The sequence below is a fragment of the Lycorma delicatula genome, chromosome 7 (assembly GCF_047948215.1).
Source record: "Lycorma delicatula isolate Av1 chromosome 7, ASM4794821v1, whole genome shotgun sequence".
Taxonomy (NCBI): Eukaryota; Metazoa; Arthropoda; class Insecta; order Hemiptera; family Fulgoridae; genus Lycorma; species Lycorma delicatula.
The window spans coordinates 11,605,787-11,623,887 of record NC_134461.1 but is presented as its reverse complement, the minus strand read 5'-3'; the positions used below and the strand labels follow the sequence as shown (position 1 = coordinate 11,623,887).

The window sequence follows — 18,101 nt, the reverse complement described above, 5'->3', positions numbered from 1 at the left end:
AGGAATAAGTTATAAATTTCAGTACGATACTTATTTTAACCAAATTAATAACAAAAACTATCTCGCCCAAAGTAACTTCTGTTACGAGCAGTTAACAGTGTCACAGTTAAAATAACGGAAGTTTTTTAAGATCAAGTAATCATTTTCCACCTGGTGATGTAATTTTTTCCACCTGGTGAATTGCATCAACCGATTAAAAATTGTCATATGTATATGAGTTGTGTATTTGCAAGCACAACACCACACACGTGCAGGTTGTTTAGTTCAGGCTTCAACATAGACAGAAAATAAATAATATTTATTTTACAATTGTTGAGTAATTTCCTTTATTAAATTTTTTAACAGTAAATTTTATTTTTATAAATTTTTCACATCACACCAAAAAAGGATTTGGTTTTTGTTTATATTAAGTAACTTTTCTGACAAATGTAGAATGCACTATTTCTAAATAATATAATTATTCATTATTATAACATATAACAGTGTTATATATTTTTATAAACATAAAAAAACAGTGTTTTTTACCCCATTTTGTTGGTTTTCACCCCAGATTTCTGAAATGTATTGCAGATACGGTTCTTGGATCTATTTTATTCAATTTTTCAAGTGAAAAATCATAAGCAACTACCAATTTGCGCTCTTAATTCTAAAAATTTCAACGCATCCTAATTTCACTGGATTAGCTGAAATCCAAGCAAAATCTTTCACTAGCCAAAGTTTATATGAACTTTTTCCATTATTTTCATGAGTGGAATAGGTTATAAAAGTCCTGGAAGTACTTTGTGATATACTCTGTACATATAAAACAGATACATTATTATTCTACTGGAGCTGGATTAAGAAGACATTTAATGAATTTTGTTTTAATAACAAAAAAGTATACTGATTTCTATCTTTGTTATTTCACAGGTCATTTTGTGTTGCTCATCGCCCAAGGCAAAGAATTTGTGAAGATGTATTAAAGCAGGCTCAGTCGGAGTCACCGACTTGTGTCATTTGTTATGATGCTATAGTTGTAAATGATGATACGACTATGTGGGCACCTTGTTGTAAAAAAAATGCTTTCTTCCATCAAGATTGTATTCAGGTAAATACTTTACTATCTCATGACTTTCTTGTTAACAATATTTATGATTAAAATCCAAACAATAGTTTTACTGTAGTTTATTTACAAGAAATGATTAATCTCAGTTTAAGCTATTTATTTCTAGTCATACACAGTATGTCTGAAAAATTCCCGAACTAAATTAATTAAAAATACAGATTTAAAGATAAACAAATTTATTCACGTCAGCCCTCTATGTAGAACCCTTCTCTAGTTATACATTCATTGCAGTGCCCATCAAATGCTCTCGAGAAATCGCTTTGTGGGATCACTTTTAACTGCTAGGTGCAAGCCCTTTGGATGGCCAGAATGTCATTGAAAAATGGGCTTTTCATCTTCAACTTGAGTTTCGAGTAAGTAGCCTTCTGGAGCCAAGTAGGGTGAATAGGGCAGGTGGGATAAGATGGTGAATTGATTTGCGGCATAATAACGTGTTAAAACTGTAGCCACGTGTGCTGGGGCATTGTCGTGCAAGAAAGTCCAACTACCTGGATCCTGGTACTTTGGCCGGTTTCGACGAATGCAATGGATCAGGTGGTTCATTACCTCCAAATAGAATTTAGAATTCACGGTTTGACCAGTTGGAACAAATTCATGATGAATCAGTCCCTTTGAGTCAAAGAATACAATCAACATCATTTTCACTCTTGATTTTTGCTGCCTGACTTTCGCCAGTCTTTGTTCTCCAGGCCTCAACCAAGCAGCACATTGACTCTTCGTTTGCAGTTCTTACATGAAACGCCAGCTTTCATCCCCAGTTACAATTACTTGCAAATAATTCAGATCACTATTGGCAGTTTCAATGAAGTCTTGAGCGCAAGAAAGATGCACCTGTTTTTGTTCTTTGGTCAAGAAGTGTGGAACGAAACGAGAGCACACCTTTCAGTGGTTTATTTTTTCTATTAGTTGTATGTACCGTGTCTTTACCAATGTTTAGCTTTTCTGGTGTAGCACGAAGGGTAAGATGAGATTGTTCAAGCAGGAGGACGTGCACTTTTGCATTCATCATAAACAACTATTGATGGCCTCCTGCTTTGTTCGTCATCATCCAATGACCCGGTACCATCTTTAAACCGCTTCCACCACGTGTATTTTTTAGTATGAGATGCAGCTTCATCATCGGATGCTTGCTGTATCATAGAATAAGTTTCAATGAAAAACTTTGGAAGTCAAACAATTTTATCGTGCTTCTCCGTTCCATGTTGCGTGCTTGCACAAGATCACATGAACACAATGTACGTGGCTGAATATAACTCGAGACTGGAGTGACAAAACGTGATGAAAGTTTTTACATACACTTGTCAGACATACTATATAGTTCCTTGGTTGTCCGAGAGATGGCGCTACTTGTATCAACTACAGAAATTAAGCAGGAACTTTTCATACCTACTGTGTATAATACATGAGTTCTTGGATCACCAATTCTATACTTAGCATACACTAATGGATAAAATCATATACTTAATCGTTGACCCTTATATTAAGAAAAGGAAAAATCACAAAGATAAAAGAAATAAAAAATTCTTGATATTAACCCTTCTATGGCTTTATTTGACTGCAGTCAAATAGCATGATGTTAATTTTTTTGAGTAGTTTGATTTTGGTGTAAAAGATAAATGTTTTCTGACATTTTCAGGGATAATTATAAACTAATTAAATTTAATAATGATGATAGGGGAAGTAATAATAATAGTTTATACCTATACCCTTTCCCACTGCCTGTCAGTGCACTTGTATACATGTCTGTCATTTTAACTATTGTTTAAGATAAAATTGTTGCTGTTCATTTAACAAATTTCATTTATATCAAAATACTGTATATAATTAAATTTTAATAAGTACTCACGAAAGCAGTAATGGTGAAATTGAGGGAAGAAATGTCTTCCCTGAAATAGTTACAAAATTATTTTTATTTATTGATTAATCAATAATAAAGTTATTATTGTATGGAGAAGATAACAGACAATGTATAATATATTTCTGATAAATTTAGATTTTTTATTTAGGTTGTGTGTGTGTGTGTGTGTGTGTGTGTGTGTGTGTGTGTGTGTGTGTGTGTGTGTGTGTGTGTGTGTGTGTGTGTGTGTGTGTGTGTGTGTGTGTGTGTGTGTGTGTGTGTGTGTGTGTGTGTGTGTGTGTGTGTGTGTGTGTGTGTGTGTGTGTGTGTGTGTGTGTGTGTGTGTGTGTGTGTGTGTGTGTGTGTGTGTGTGTGTGTGTGTGTGTGTGAGTTTAAAAGAGGTATATTACTGTATGAAAAAAAAAAGTTTGAGTGTAAAGATGCTATTAGGTTATCTTTACCAAGCAATTTGTACCAAAAATATGTTTTGGTCTAATCTTAATGGATACGTATGTTTAGTAGGGAAACTTTTGATTGAAGATATTTAATGTAATTTCTGTTAACTTTAAATTTCATTGTTATTAGAAATTGGCTAACAGTTTTGGCGGTTATGCATTCAGATGTCCGTTATGTAATGAAAAACAAATATTCACCAAAACTATGATGGAGTTTGGAATTTATATACCTGAAAGGTAAGTTAATTATTAATTGTCTCATTTACTGGTGCTAATGACAAAATAAATGATACTGGCATGTTAAAAAGAATATTTATAAAAAAGCTGACAACAAAGTTATAGTTTCCTGGCATTCATTATTTATTCCTAAATAGTGGAAAAATAATGATATGTGTTAAATGTTACCAGGATTTCTTTTTTAGTGTATGGGGTGAATTATTATGAAATTTTATTATAATATTATTAAAGATTTAGATAAATTAAAAAAAATTTATATTTTTTTTAAACTTTGATCTGCTACCCCACCCCCTAACCTAAGATTGTCCCAAGTATTTTTTGGGGGGGGGGGGGGTTGTGACACGCTAAGGAAGATATAAAAATGATTTAGTTAAAAAATATCCAGTAAATAACGGTTGTTTTTTTTTTCAATTTTTTGGTGAAGGGGTGAATTTTTTTAAATTGGTAAGACATGCATATAAGCTTGATATTAAGTGTGGGTTATGCTTGTAAAAGTTTGAGAAAATTGACCCCCAGAGAAACTTATCTACTCCATCACTTGGATATTATTAATTTTTACCAACAAATTGCCCCACCAATTGGTTTTGTGTGTGTTAGTATATATATATATATATAATATAAAATGAAATGAACCATCAAAATACAGTAATTAGATAAGTTAAACTTAACATATTAATATCCAATAATTGATTTTCATGGGATCCCACATCATCAGTTTGTATTTAATTCTGTAATTAAAAATTATTAATTTTATTATTTGTCAATTTTTGAAGTTGCTTTCTGTTTTAAAAAAATTTGAAATTTATTATGAATGTATATGCAAACCTCCTCTATGAATCATGAGACCTTGCCATTGGTGAGAGGGGGGTTGAGTGCTCAGGGATACAGAGTAGCTGGACCGAAGGTGCAACCATATCGGAGAGGTATCTGTTGAGAGCCAGACTAAGGAATGATTCCTGAAAGAGGGCAGCAGCTCTTTCAGTAGTTGTTAGGGGCGTGAGTCAGAATGACTTAAACGGCCATATCAACATCACTCAGTCCTCTGAGTACTGCGCAGCTGAAAGCAATGGAAAACTACAGCTGCTTTTTTTCCAAGAAAATGTGGCTCTGCATTTTCATATAGCAATGATAGAGGCGCCTTGGTAAAATATTTCGGAGGTAAACTAGTCCCCAGTTCGGATCTCCGGGTGGGGACTACTAAGGAAGGGGTCACCAGAAAATTAAAAAATAACATTCTACGAGTCTGAGCGTGGAATGTTAGAAGTTTAAAAAAGGAAGGCGACTTTTGGTCAGGTGATTTTAGAATAATTAACTCAGCTTCAAATAATGGGCAGGCAGGAGTAGGTTTCATAATGAACAAGATGATAGGGAAGAGAGTAGAGTATTTCAAAACGCATAGCGATAGAATCATTGTAATAAGGATAAAATCAAAACTTAAACCGACAACGATTGTTAACGTCTATATGCCTACAAGCGCCCATGATGATGATGAGGTAGAGTGTGTATACGAAGAGATTGAGAAGCAATTACACATGTAAAAGGAGATGAAAATTTAATAATAGTTGGAGATTGGAATGCAAGCATTGGAAAAGGCAAGGAAGGAAATATAGTGGGTGAATATGGGCTGGGTAAAAGGAATGAAAGAGGGGACCAACTTAGAGATTTGCATAAAATATAATTTAGTAATTGCCAACACCCAGTTTAAAAATCACAATAGAAGAATATACACAGGAAAAAGCCAGGTGATAGTGAAAAGTATCAAATAGATTATATCATAGTTAAGCAAAGATTTAGAAATCAACTTGTCAACTGCAAAGCTTACCCTGGAGCAGACATTGATAATAATTTAGTAATAATGAAATGTAGATTGGGGTTTAAAATCCTGAACAATAGGTATCAGATGAATCAGTGGAATTTAGAAAAGCTTGAGGACATCGGAAGAGGTCTGAGTAAAAAAGATAACGTAGAAAATGTAGAAGAAGAATGGGAGAATGGAAGAATGGGAGAAGAATGGATTTTAAAAAGGAAATTCTTAAATCAGCAGAAGCAAACTTAGAATAAAGAGAACTGGCAGAAAACCTTGGGTTTCAGACGATATATTGCAGCTGATGGATGAACGTAGAAAATATAAGAATGCGAATGCTAGTGATGAAGAAAGTAAAAGGAACTATCGGCAATTAAGAAATGCTATAAACAGGAAGTGCAAACTGGCGAAAGAAGAGTTGATTAAAGAAAAGTGTTCAGAAGTGGAAAGAGAAATGAAGATTGGTAAAATAGACGGAGCATACAGGAAAGTTAAGGAAAATTTTGGGGTACATAAATTAAAATCTAATAATGTGTTAAACAAAGATGGTACACCAATATATAATACGAAAGGTAAAGTTGATAGATGGGTGGAATATATTGAAGAGTTATACGGAGGAAATGAATTAGAAAATAGTGGTATAGAGGAAGAAGAGGAACTTGAGGAGGATGAAATGGGAGAAACAATACTGAGATCTGAATTTAAGAGAGCATTAAAAGATTTAAATGGCAGAAAAGCTCCTGGAATAGACGGAATACCTGTAGAATTACTGCGCAGTGCAGGTGAGGATTGATAGATTATACAAACTGGTGTGTAATATTTATGAAAAAGGGGAATTTCCGTCAGACTTCAAAAAAAGTGTTATAGTAATGATACCAAAGAAAGCAGGGGCAGATAAATATGAAGAATACAGAACAATTAGTTTAACTAGTCATGTATCAAAAATCTTAACTAGAATTCTATACAGAAGAATTGAGAGGAGAGTGGAAGAAGTGGAATTGGAGAAGACCAATTTGGTTTCAGGAAAAGTATAGGGACAAGGGAAGCAATTTTAGGCCTCAGATTAATAGTAGAAGGAAGATTAAAGAAAAACAAACCAACATACTTGGCGTTTATAGACCTAGAAAAGGCTTTCGATAACGTAGACTGGAATAAAATGATCAGCATTTTAAAAAAATTAGGGCTCAAATACAGAGATAGAAGAACAATTGCTAACATGTACAGGAACCAAACAGCAACAGTAATAATTGAAGAACATAAGAAAAAGCCGTAATAAGAAAGGGAGTCCGACAAGGATGTTCCCTATCTCCGTTACTTTTTAATCTTTATATGGAACTAGCAGTTAATGATGTTAAAGAACAATTTAGATTCGGAGTAACAGTACAAGGTGAAAAGATAAAGGTGCTACGATTTGCTGATGATATAGTAATTCTAGCCGAGAGTAAAAAGGATTTAGAAGAAACAATGAACGGCATAGATGAAGCCCTACGCAAGAACTATCGCATGAAAATAGACAAGAAGAAAACAAAAGTAATGAAATGTAGTAGAAATAACAAAGATGGACCACTGAATGTGAAAATAGGAGGAGAAAAGATTATGGGGGTAGAAGAATTTTGTTATTTGGGAAGTAGAATTACTAAAGATGGATGAAGCAGGAGCGATATAAAATGCCGAATAGCACAAGCAAAACGAGCCTTCAGTAAGAAAAATAATTTGTTTACATCAAAAATTAATTTAAATTTCAGGAAAAGATTTTTGAAAGTATATGTTTGGAGTGTCGTTTTATATGGAAGTGAAACTTGGACAATCGGAGTATCTGAGAAGAAAAGATTAGAAGCTTTTGAAATGCGGTGCTATAGGAGAATGTTAAAAATCAGACTGGTGGATAAAGTGACAAATGAAGAGGTATTGCGGCAAATAGATGAAGAAAGAAGCATTTGGAAAAATATAGTTAAAGGAAGAGACAGACTTATAGGCCACATACTAAGGCATCCTGGAATAGTCTCTTTAATATTGGAAGGACAGGTAGAAGGAAAAAATTGTGTAGGCAGGCCACATTTGGAGTATGTAAAACAAATTGTTGGGGATGTAGGATGTAGAGGGTGTACTGAAATGAAACGACTAGCACTAGATAGGGAATCTTGGAGAGCTCCATCAAACCAGTCAAATGACTGATGACAAAAAAAAAATGCAAATTGTGCTGTTCAGTACTGGAATCTGGAATTCCAGATGCAGGATCTCGTGAATTTGATTATTGGATATTAATATGATAAGTTTAACTTATCTAATTATGTGTTTTGGTGGTTTTTATTTCATATAATATTAAATTGTATTAATTATTCAATATGTTGATGAATTACTTGAATTTTCAAAAAAAAAAAAAAAAATATATATATATATATATATATATAATAGCTTCCCATTGCAGCTTCACGTGTGCTATGAGGTTACTTGCGTTTCCTGTAGTGGTCAATTCTTTTATTTTATGTTTAGTCAAGTAACCTGAACTAGGTGCAGCCAGTCACACCCAGTTATGGTGGGAGTGGCTGTCTGTGTTGGTTAAGCCACGGCTTAAAAAATTGGAAATAAAAACGTCCTAATATGGTTTTTAAGTATTTATCTGAAGAGTATTTGCAACCCCAAATCTATTCAATATCCAGTTTACTGTAATTGGGATTGGGAAAATTTATATTCATGGTTCAGAATTTTTTTACCTTTCTTCATCCCCTTTCAAGGTCAAATTTCAAAAAATTAGTAATTGGGTCTCCCGCTGGTCACTATATTAACCACTGGTAATAAATTTTTCAAATTCAGAGTTCTCATGAACCATTTAACATAGGAAAAAGATTTTTATATGGATTTAATCACAACCCCTTGAATTATGAGAAAATGCAATAAATATAACAGCCGTGTATAGTGTAGATATTTCACAAGGGATCAAACACACAGTATTTTTTTTCACCGACGTCATTGTTTAAGTCGTAGTATTTTGGTATTTTTTTTGTTTGTTTGATTCTTATATACATTAGCGGTTTGTTATCTTTTATATAATTGCTGTGAAAATGTAAATTCAACAGAATAACGAGTGAACGTGACTTATGAAAGGAAGCAATAATTTAATATTATACTTGTTCTTTATTCAAAATATTTTTATACACGTATCAAAAGCAAAACATTTTTTCATATATATGTATCAAAGTTAGATTTTATACTGGTTCAATGACACAAACATATGCACGTATATATTCCTTTACCTTTACCGAAATCTCAATTTTTTTTAGTTACAATTTTCTGAAATGTAGTGTTTTTTTTTATATAATCAGTTTTTATCAGATATAAGTAAATTTTATGTCAAATAAACCAGAAAAGTCTATAGTTTATATAAATATAAATAAAACAAAGGTCGCTTATCATTAAAAAAATAAAAATCAAAAACTAAAAAAAAATTTTTTTTATACCATATTTGTACACACGCAACATAATCAAATATTAACAAAAATTAATTTTTGTTGAACAATATAAATTAATAACGTATTGTTAACATAACGTAATTTATATATATATATATTTTGTATGGGCATTAAAGCAACTTGACAATAGCGGATAATGTGGGATGATCCATTTATTATCAATATGTTTAAAGTTGTTGTTTGACCTCTGTTCTCTGGATTTCTGCGATGAGTTGAGTAACCATCATGTACACTTTGATTGAAAGTTGCAAATGTACATTCGAGGATACTTTTTTGACTTTTTCCATTTATCATGTGTGGTGATGACTTATTTATATCACCACATGATCTGTGACACATATGTTTACGAACAATTTTATATAATAATGGGTCAGCATTTTTATCAGGAAGTTATAAGATCAATTTCGTCAAGTTGTATTTTAGTTACTAATCATACCAAAGTGTGACAATGAGGTAAGCCTCATTTTTGCCGACACTTATTATATAGCAGTTGACCAAACCAAATATTTCTTTTTTGTTAATAATGTCTAGGAGGTTTTTCATTTTCAAATAGAAAACTCTGGATATAATATTGTGTCTTAGATCTATTGTATCAGAAATAAAATTCAGGATTGCACGTAAAAGTTATAAATAAATTACACTCATGTTCATGCAGATATGTCATAGCATCTTGAAATGTCTCATGCATATGCCGTGGTGAATGAGGGAAGTATGACTTTGATCCATGTTAAGCATTATAACATTAGTCTTGTTGCACAGTATCTCAAAGATGAATGTAATCATCAGAATGTAATTGTTTTTGTTTATTACTAATAAAGGCTAATCTTTCAGTGATCATTTTGGCCATCATGTCAACACAGTATTGTTTAACTAAGTTTCTGTAATAATGTAAAAAATTGTCTATCTCAAATCATAAGTTGATAAGCATAAAATTACATGCAGGAAACTGTCTTTTTCTGTTCATTATTATTTAGTGGAATAGTTAGATAACCATCTTCATCTTTCAAAAACGTATGGGGATATTGTAAGGGATCATAAGAGTTATGAAGCTCAGACTCGCGTCACATTTGACAGTCATGACAATGTAAGATTATATCTCTAGGCCCTTTATCTTCATCGACCAGTAAAACAGCAACTTCATTAGTAGGTGGAGCATTGTAGTGACCCCCTATGCTGATTAAAGATATACAATCAGCATGAATTATTAATTTAAAATCCGTTACCCAAAGGCTTGTTATCAATATTGCCTTTAAACTCTGATCAAATTATTATGTTCCAGCAAAACTTAATGGTGTGCTGTTATTAGTTCCTTCAAGTTTGTAACAACATTACTACAAAGACAAGTTTGATCAGCATCAGAAAGGAAATAAATTTAAAAAATTGGTGATTGACTCCAGGTGCTGCCAATAAACTTCCTATGCGATGGTAAACTTGAACTTGAATTTTAAAAGTAGACATAAAATTCCCTTCTATAATTTGTTTAGCACCGAAAGAAGTCATCTGAAAAAAAAGGTTGTATTTTCCAACATTATTGAGAAAATGTTTTGACAAAGGATGAGATCCTAAAACTAAACTGTTGATCGGTTCTGGTAGCTCATGAAGTGTAGGAAGTGAAACTTTCCCACAAGAACAACACATGCCAGGTGCTTCATCTTTCCATTTTTTTTGCAAAATAGTGGTTGTATCAAATACTGCCAAAATCATTATAAAAAATGATGGTGCATGGGTTTGTTTGTTGTATGTGCTCACATTTTTATTTTAGCAGCTATTTTTATTGTTGTTTTATATGCTATTATGCGCTGGTCCAGAACAGTGGTGTGCAGGCGGCTGCACACTTATCCCTTCATGCTAAAAGCAAAGCTTTACTTTATGCTCACTCCTGCTAGAAGCAGTCCGTTGTCAATCAATTTACCAATTAATTTAATTTTTTAGTGTGGATTATTTATATTTACTTATTATATATTAATTTTATTAATAGAAGGAAGGGATTGTTAGTTCATATTTAGCAGTAAAAAAAAAGTTTTTTATTTAGTGTGAGAGAGCTGTGTTGCATATGGCTCCTCCATGACTCCTGTTAAAAGCGGTTTGTTGTCAATTAATTTACAGATTAAATTTAATTTCTAAGCATTTATTATTTTATTTTATATTTGTATTTTTATTTTTACTTATTATTTATTAATTTAAATAAATATTTATCGCTCAACAAATACTACCAAAATAGATAGATAAATAATTAAATAAATTTGAACATCAAGTATTTTATCACCTATCACAGAACCAAAATATCATATTGCCTGAGAAATCGAATAAAACTGCTTTTAACCTAACTACTGTACATATATCAAAGAAGAGAATTAAAATTGTCTGATATTCAATAATAAGCAATTATTGGCAGCTTACATTCTTGTGATTAGGTGGACTGAATTTAATGCAACATGTCCGCCACCTAATGGAGAGTTAATATACTACGTAAAAAGTTGTTGCCTGAATGCAACATATCCACTGCCTAGTGGATAGTCAACATACTACATTTGGAGGTAGTGAAGCATCTTTTATGTCTTCTAAGGTTTTTTTGAGATGAAATATATCTATAAACCTCAGTTATACCAAGAAACAAGGGTAAAAATTAGGTTGCAATTGAAAAAAAAAAAAGCCTTCCTCTATATAACAGTATAGATATACAAATGCTCCAGGACGTATTCCACAAGCTTCAGGTACTGATTCAGGACATCAAAATGAACAAAAAAGGTTCATAGGACATAAGTCCTATTTTGTTTGTTTTCCTTCTGAACGCCATTTTGTGATTATCAACAAAAAAATATTTCTCAAGAAACATCTTTGGGTAAACAACTTTAAATTAATTTGGCAAATCTAAAGACTACAAAATAACAAATTTTGAAATATCACCTTCAAACATTTTAAAATGGCAACTATCTTAATTTTTTAATCTTGATATCTTTTATAATTATTTGTTTGATTAAATTTTTACTTATCAAAATTTATTAAAAGTAATTTTATTTGAATCTAATGACCGCAGTTTTAAAAATTTGTTTATAAACAACTTAGTTATTGCAGACAATTAACCTGGCAGTACACTTGTGCACCGTAGTGCAAGCTGATAATTTTTTGCCTGTTTTTCTTTCACTAAATGTAACAGAATTATTAATAATAAAAAAACAATAATGACAAATAAAAAAAGTGCTGGTGAGATTTATTTATTTATTATTAATTTCATGTAATACCAGGTTAAAGAGTAACAACACAGTGACATGATGTCAACAGTACTCTGCAGAGATGCCAAGGCATCTGTTCACAGTGTGACATGCAAGTGTAAATGACCCAGTAAATGTGTAGTCTTAAACAGACTCAGGCTGACCGCTTCTAAGATGTGTGGTTAATTGAAATTCAACCACCAAATAACACCAGTATCCACAGTCTAGCATTCAAATCCATATAAAAGCAACTACCTTTAGTAGGACTTGAACCTTAGAACTCTTGACTTTGAAAATCAACTGATTTTGCAGCGACAAGTTTAATCGCTACACTAACCCGGGGGTTAACATTATTAACATTTTTGGAAAAATAAAGATTATGATTGTTGTGGATGACCAAAACATGTGATCGTAACAAAATAAACAGTTTTGACTTCCTTGTACGAAGTAAAGGAATTATTGTGATCGCAAAATTTTCTGTTTTCAGATTTCAACAGAAATATTAATTTTGACCATCCCTGAATCCATTTTGGCTAGTTTCGGCTTGGCGTCGGTACGTACATATGTATGTATGTACGTGCATACACATGTATGTATCTCGCATAACTAAAAATGATTAGTTGTAGGATGTTGAACTTTTGGATTTAGGTCTGTTGTAACATCTAGTTGTGCACGTCCCATTTTGATTGCAATCGACTTAACCAAAAGTGCCCAAAAAAGCACAAAATCAAAAAAAAATTTGGATTTTGGACTTTTTCTTAACTGTAGTAATAAGCCTTCATTGAAAGCTTTTCAACGATATGATATATCATAAGTGATACTTATTTTCATTGGTTCCAGAGTTATAGCCAAATAAAATTTTAATTAATGAAATATTGGATTTAAAAGGGAAGGCATATTGGTTTGAATTACTCTTAGTAGATGTAAAGTCGCTATAATTTGCTCTGCATACTGTAATTATTATTATACGGATACAAAAAAAAAATTGTTTCTCTAGTGTGATACCATTTCTTGAATTGCTTTTTTTGCATACATTACAGATCTGTAAATACAATTTTTCTATCGCCCTTAGTTTTTAATAAATTACGCTTCAAAAAAAATAAGGGAAAATATAGTTAAAATCTGTGAAATTGATAATTTTGCATGGCCGTATGTATGTTAGATTGATTTTACTGATGCTTTTCTTTTATAAATAGCCTCAGGCACATCCCAAATTAATGTCAAATAGTAATCGCCTAGCATGTTAGTATTCCATTTCTTTTTATAGTAGCTTTCCATCACCGAAATGTCTTGGTAGAGATGTTCATCACTTTTAAGTTTTCCAAGGTTGTCCGGGAAAAAATCCAGATGTGAGTGGACGAAATGTATATTCAAAGACATATTTCACCCCATAGCTCTGTATGAGGTAAGAAGATGATAAACAATATCGTGTTAATTGCCGGATTTTTGTTTGCCGAGAAAATTTTTGCAAACGTCTTTAAATGAAGCCCAAGCTGCACTTTCTACATTACTTAACATCATCTTAAATATATCATCTTTGACAAACTCTTTCATTTGAGGACCAACAAACATTCCTTCACTTACATTCGGAAATTTCTGCCGGATGTACAAAAATCTGGGGGACTATCCTACATCATTGCTTTTATAAAAAATTTTTCATTAGTCCTAGCTTGATATAGAGAAGGAGTAAAAATATTTTTTTGGGGTTCAACTAAGGGCTAATGAATAAGATTTTTCCCATTTGGAGTTGTTATTTTGTTTCTCACTCTTTGGTAACGTAATGTTTATCCCTAGTTAGGCTGTCCCATTCGCAAAGAAAACAAATGTACTTAGTATAGCCTAACTCCATGCCTAACAAAATAGCTATAACTTTCAAATCACCACATATGTTCCAGTCATGTTTTTTATAATTAATTTTTCAAGAACATCTTTCATCACATCGTATGTCTTTTTCAAATTAATACCATAAACAATTGGTATTGAAGGATATTTGTTATCGTTGTTTAATAGAACTACTTTTAAAATATGCAAGGAGGAATCTATGAAAAGGCGCTAGTCCTCAGGTTTATGAACTTATCCTAAGTGCAACATTAGCTCATCAATATTTGTGCAATAAACCAAATTATTTTCATCAATAAAGTCTTGAGAAAGTTCTTTTTGTTGGAATTTTTGTAGTTTTTTGAAGTAAATTCCAACCTTGCAGTCTTGATCCTAACAGTTCAGCTTGATTTTTCGATAAATTTAAATTTCTAACCAAGTCATTTAATTCATCTTGTGATATAAGATGTGGCTTATTGGAAGATAATTCAAAATCAAAATCATTGTCTTCTTCAGTACTGATAATTCTTCATTGCTGCTTTCAAAACATACATTCGTAGAAGGCTCAGAAACTGGAATAATTTCACTGTGAGGTACAGGCCAGATTGCAGATTGCAATGAATGATATTTTACAGTATGTTTAGATTTCTTAGAAATTCCAGACACACTTGTTAAACAAAAGTAACAATCGGTTGATCCTTTGGTTGTGGCCAAAACATAGGTACACTAAATGGCAAAGCTTTCTGTGTACCTTTCAGCTATCCTCTTAAATATACAGAATAATTAGTGCACACTATATGAGGAACCCATGTCTTATCCTGATCACCAATTTTACACTGAAGTACAAATAATATGCTTTTTTAATGTAATGTTTTTTCTATTAGATTTTACGTTAAATTCACCACATACATACAAAAGGCATCCATATTATTTACACAATTTCAAGGCATTATGACACTGCACTGTTTACAAACTTAAGACAACAACAAGACTGAACAAAATTAATTCATTCCTAAATCCAGTGCTTAATACAAACAACACAGCTATATTTTCAGCTACATGTTTTCACCTACACACATGAATTATCTTGTCCATGAAGTCACTCTTCAGTATTAGATATGATGTAATTTAATTCTTTGTTTAGTATTGTTTATTTATAGTTTACACAATATGTTAACAAAATTAAACAATAAAAACTGAGCTAACAAAATATAATATAGGAGCTTAAAATTCTAACTATACATTGAAAAATGAAAAAAAATCGTTTAATTAAAATTTAAAACATTTTCCAAAATGGTGGTTGATAGAAAGATTCTGAGTTCATATTAGTTTTCAGCATCAAAAAACAGATTAAAATCATGTATTGCATGTTAGAAAACAAAAATTATTTTATCAGTATTATTAGTGCTTGTAAATTTTCTGTTTTTTTCTTTTCCTTTAATTGCTGATTGTGTGATTTCACAGATGATCACACAGTGATACATCTACTATTCATCATAGGCATTGCATTTAGAACACTTCTAATTTGTTTAGGTCTTCTTTCAGTAGTGTCCATGTTTCCAGTCTATATAGCAAGGCTGGTATTATGGAACAGTTGAATCTTTGTTTTCAAGGTTGCAATTTGTTCCCTCCATATGCACCAGTCCAATAGTTGGAAGGCAGGAGTTACCTGGCCAATCCTGCTATGGATGATGAAATTTATTTTCTTGGATTAATGACACTGTATTTGAAATTGTCAACCTGCTCAATTCGTATTTCAGCCAGGTAAACAGCAGAAGGTGAACCATCAATTGAACCTTGGTTTTTTCAGCATTAATTTTGAGACTGTTTGGCTGTGCTGCACTTGCAATATTGTACAGGCTATATCTCGCTTCTGCATCATCATCTGGAAATATAGCACTATCATCACAAAACTAGGTCTTTCACATAGCTGCTTTCTCCGTATTGGATACTGCATCAGCCATTGAAGGTATTCCACATAATTGTATCAATAACAGTATTGAATAGTAAGGGTGAGATGACACAGCCTTGCCTTACACTGGTTTGTATTGGAAATTCATCAGACAGTTAATATGGATGCGTATGTGGCTGGTAGAGCCATTGTACGTTTTCGTGATTAGTCGGATGGTTTTGGCAGGCAGTTTTTCTGATGCAAACTTTATTAGAAGGAATATGTTAAAATCATTTCCAGAGTGTGAAAAAATATCACGCCTTACCTATGATTTGAATCTGGAACCTTCCAGATAAAAGAAGGACGTGCTACCATTCATGAATGTGTTTAGAAAAAAATCATTAGGTGGTCGTCATATGAAATCAGAGGTTGATGATACGTGTTACTAGGTTGATTTATTCAAAAAATATTTAATTTTACTTTTGTTTCAAGAGAGGGACTTCATCTTGCTGCTAGATGGAATGGAATGGAATGCAAAGTTGGCAGGAGTCTATTACTCCCTACTTTATCGCAGAACCTGGACAGAGTCCCTTGCTGCTGGATCTTTCTAATCGGGCTTGTTTTTAAAAGCGTTATTTTTTAATCTCGGATCTAATTTTTCAAGTTTTGTCTATTATTATTTTAGTGAATTTAAGACGGATTTAATTGCATTCCAATCCGTTGTTAAACCAGCGTTATCGAACCCATTTCATGGGCCGACCGCAAAAGGCTAGGCTTATAAAGCCTGTCCTCCCGACGTAATTCCCCTTCAGACCGTCCACTGAAGTCCTTTCGGTGCTAACTCTTTAATAGGCTAGCAGGAATACGCCACAACGGGGCACTAGCTATAAGGAGGGAGCAATGTGTCCCCTTTTCCGGAGGAGTCGCAATTGCTGGGTTATTTTATCTTAACTGTAAGTTTAACTTACAGATGGTGATGCCTATTCGCGATCGCGGTTTTGGGGCGGCGATTTTCTGGAAAGAAGTAAACAGTAATTATTCTCTCCACGTAATTATTAACCTTCAGACACGCGTGTGTCGTGAGAAGGGGTTGGGGGGACCGCGTGGCCGCAGTGAAGAAACCATTTGTTTTTGTGGTGGCTGTTGGCATCTGCAACAAAAGAAGCAGAACACACACACGAGAGAAAAAAAAAAAAAAAATTTTAATTTTTACTTTCCTTTCGACTGGCAGGATGATACGGCACGACGCGTCGTTCCACATCCACGTTTCTCCCGTTTCTGAAACAAGAGAAACAGAACAAAACACACGCGATTTAGACCGCGTTTTTGTTTTGTGCGCGACTTACCGTATTTAAAGTCTTCAAACTATATAACTCGCGAAAAAAAAACAAAAAAAAACAATTCACTCGCGACCCCGGAAACGCGTCTGACGCACTATTCCGTTTATGGCTCATGCGATATGGAGGCCCCTAAGCCTGGTTTGTCGATTTTCGGCTACCGCACCGCACCATCACGGTGGTTCGTCCAGTACGGCGTGAGGCCGCTTCCTTACAACTGTCGGAGTTGGGTCCTCTCTGCAGATGTCCCGAAGATGACTGTGTTCGGACACAGCCGCTCTCCCGAACAGTCTGCGCGCCTGCGCCACCCCCACCTCGGACACGGATTGAAATCTCGCATCAGATCGGAGAGTGGCGTTCCTGACGAACCACGGAGCTCCAAAGATCGTCCGCAACGCGATGTTTTGGACGGCCTCGATCTTCTTTTGAAGCGAGGAGCTCAACATTGCCCCCCATGCCGGGTAAGCATATGTTAGAATCGGCAGTACGTACAGCCGAAAAATGAGAAGCTTAGTTGCCAGTGGGTATGGGCTGGCACTGTTCAGCACTGGGTATAGTGAGGCTCTGGCGGCCTTAGCCCTCCGGGTCGCATAATTTACATGTTCGCCGAAGGTAAGCCGCCTGTCCAACACCACCCCCAGGTACTTAACTGTTTTCTCAAAAGGGATTTTCTCCCCTGAGATTTCCAGCTCTCTGGTCGGTTTTCGTGTCTTGCATGTGAACATCACGGCCACCGATTTTTCACCGTTGACCCTGATTCTCCACATGTCGAGCCACGGTTCCACTAAGTCCAGCTGCCTTTGGAGCCTCCGGACCGCGTAATCCACATTTGCGGATTCGTAGAAATATGCCGTGTCGTCTGCGTAAAGGGCCGTTTTGACCCCTTCCGACAGCGGCATATCGTTCACGTACAAAGAGTATAAGAACGGGGAAAG

The 18,101-nt window shown here is 33.8% G+C and overlaps 1 protein-coding gene across 3 annotated transcripts in view; it reads left to right on the top strand.

Annotated features, from left to right (window-relative positions):
* LOC142327269 (uncharacterized) overlaps positions 1-18,101 on the top strand; it is a 90,739-nt gene that overhangs the window by 31,221 nt on the left and 41,417 nt on the right. For all 3 annotated transcript variants that reach the window (XM_075370154.1, XM_075370152.1, XM_075370153.1), the window contains exons 5-6: positions 910-1,087; positions 3,528-3,634. In XM_075370154.1, coding sequence (XP_075226269.1) covers positions 910-1,087; positions 3,528-3,634 — 285 coding nt within the window. The remainder of the gene's footprint in view (positions 1-909; positions 1,088-3,527; positions 3,635-18,101) is intronic.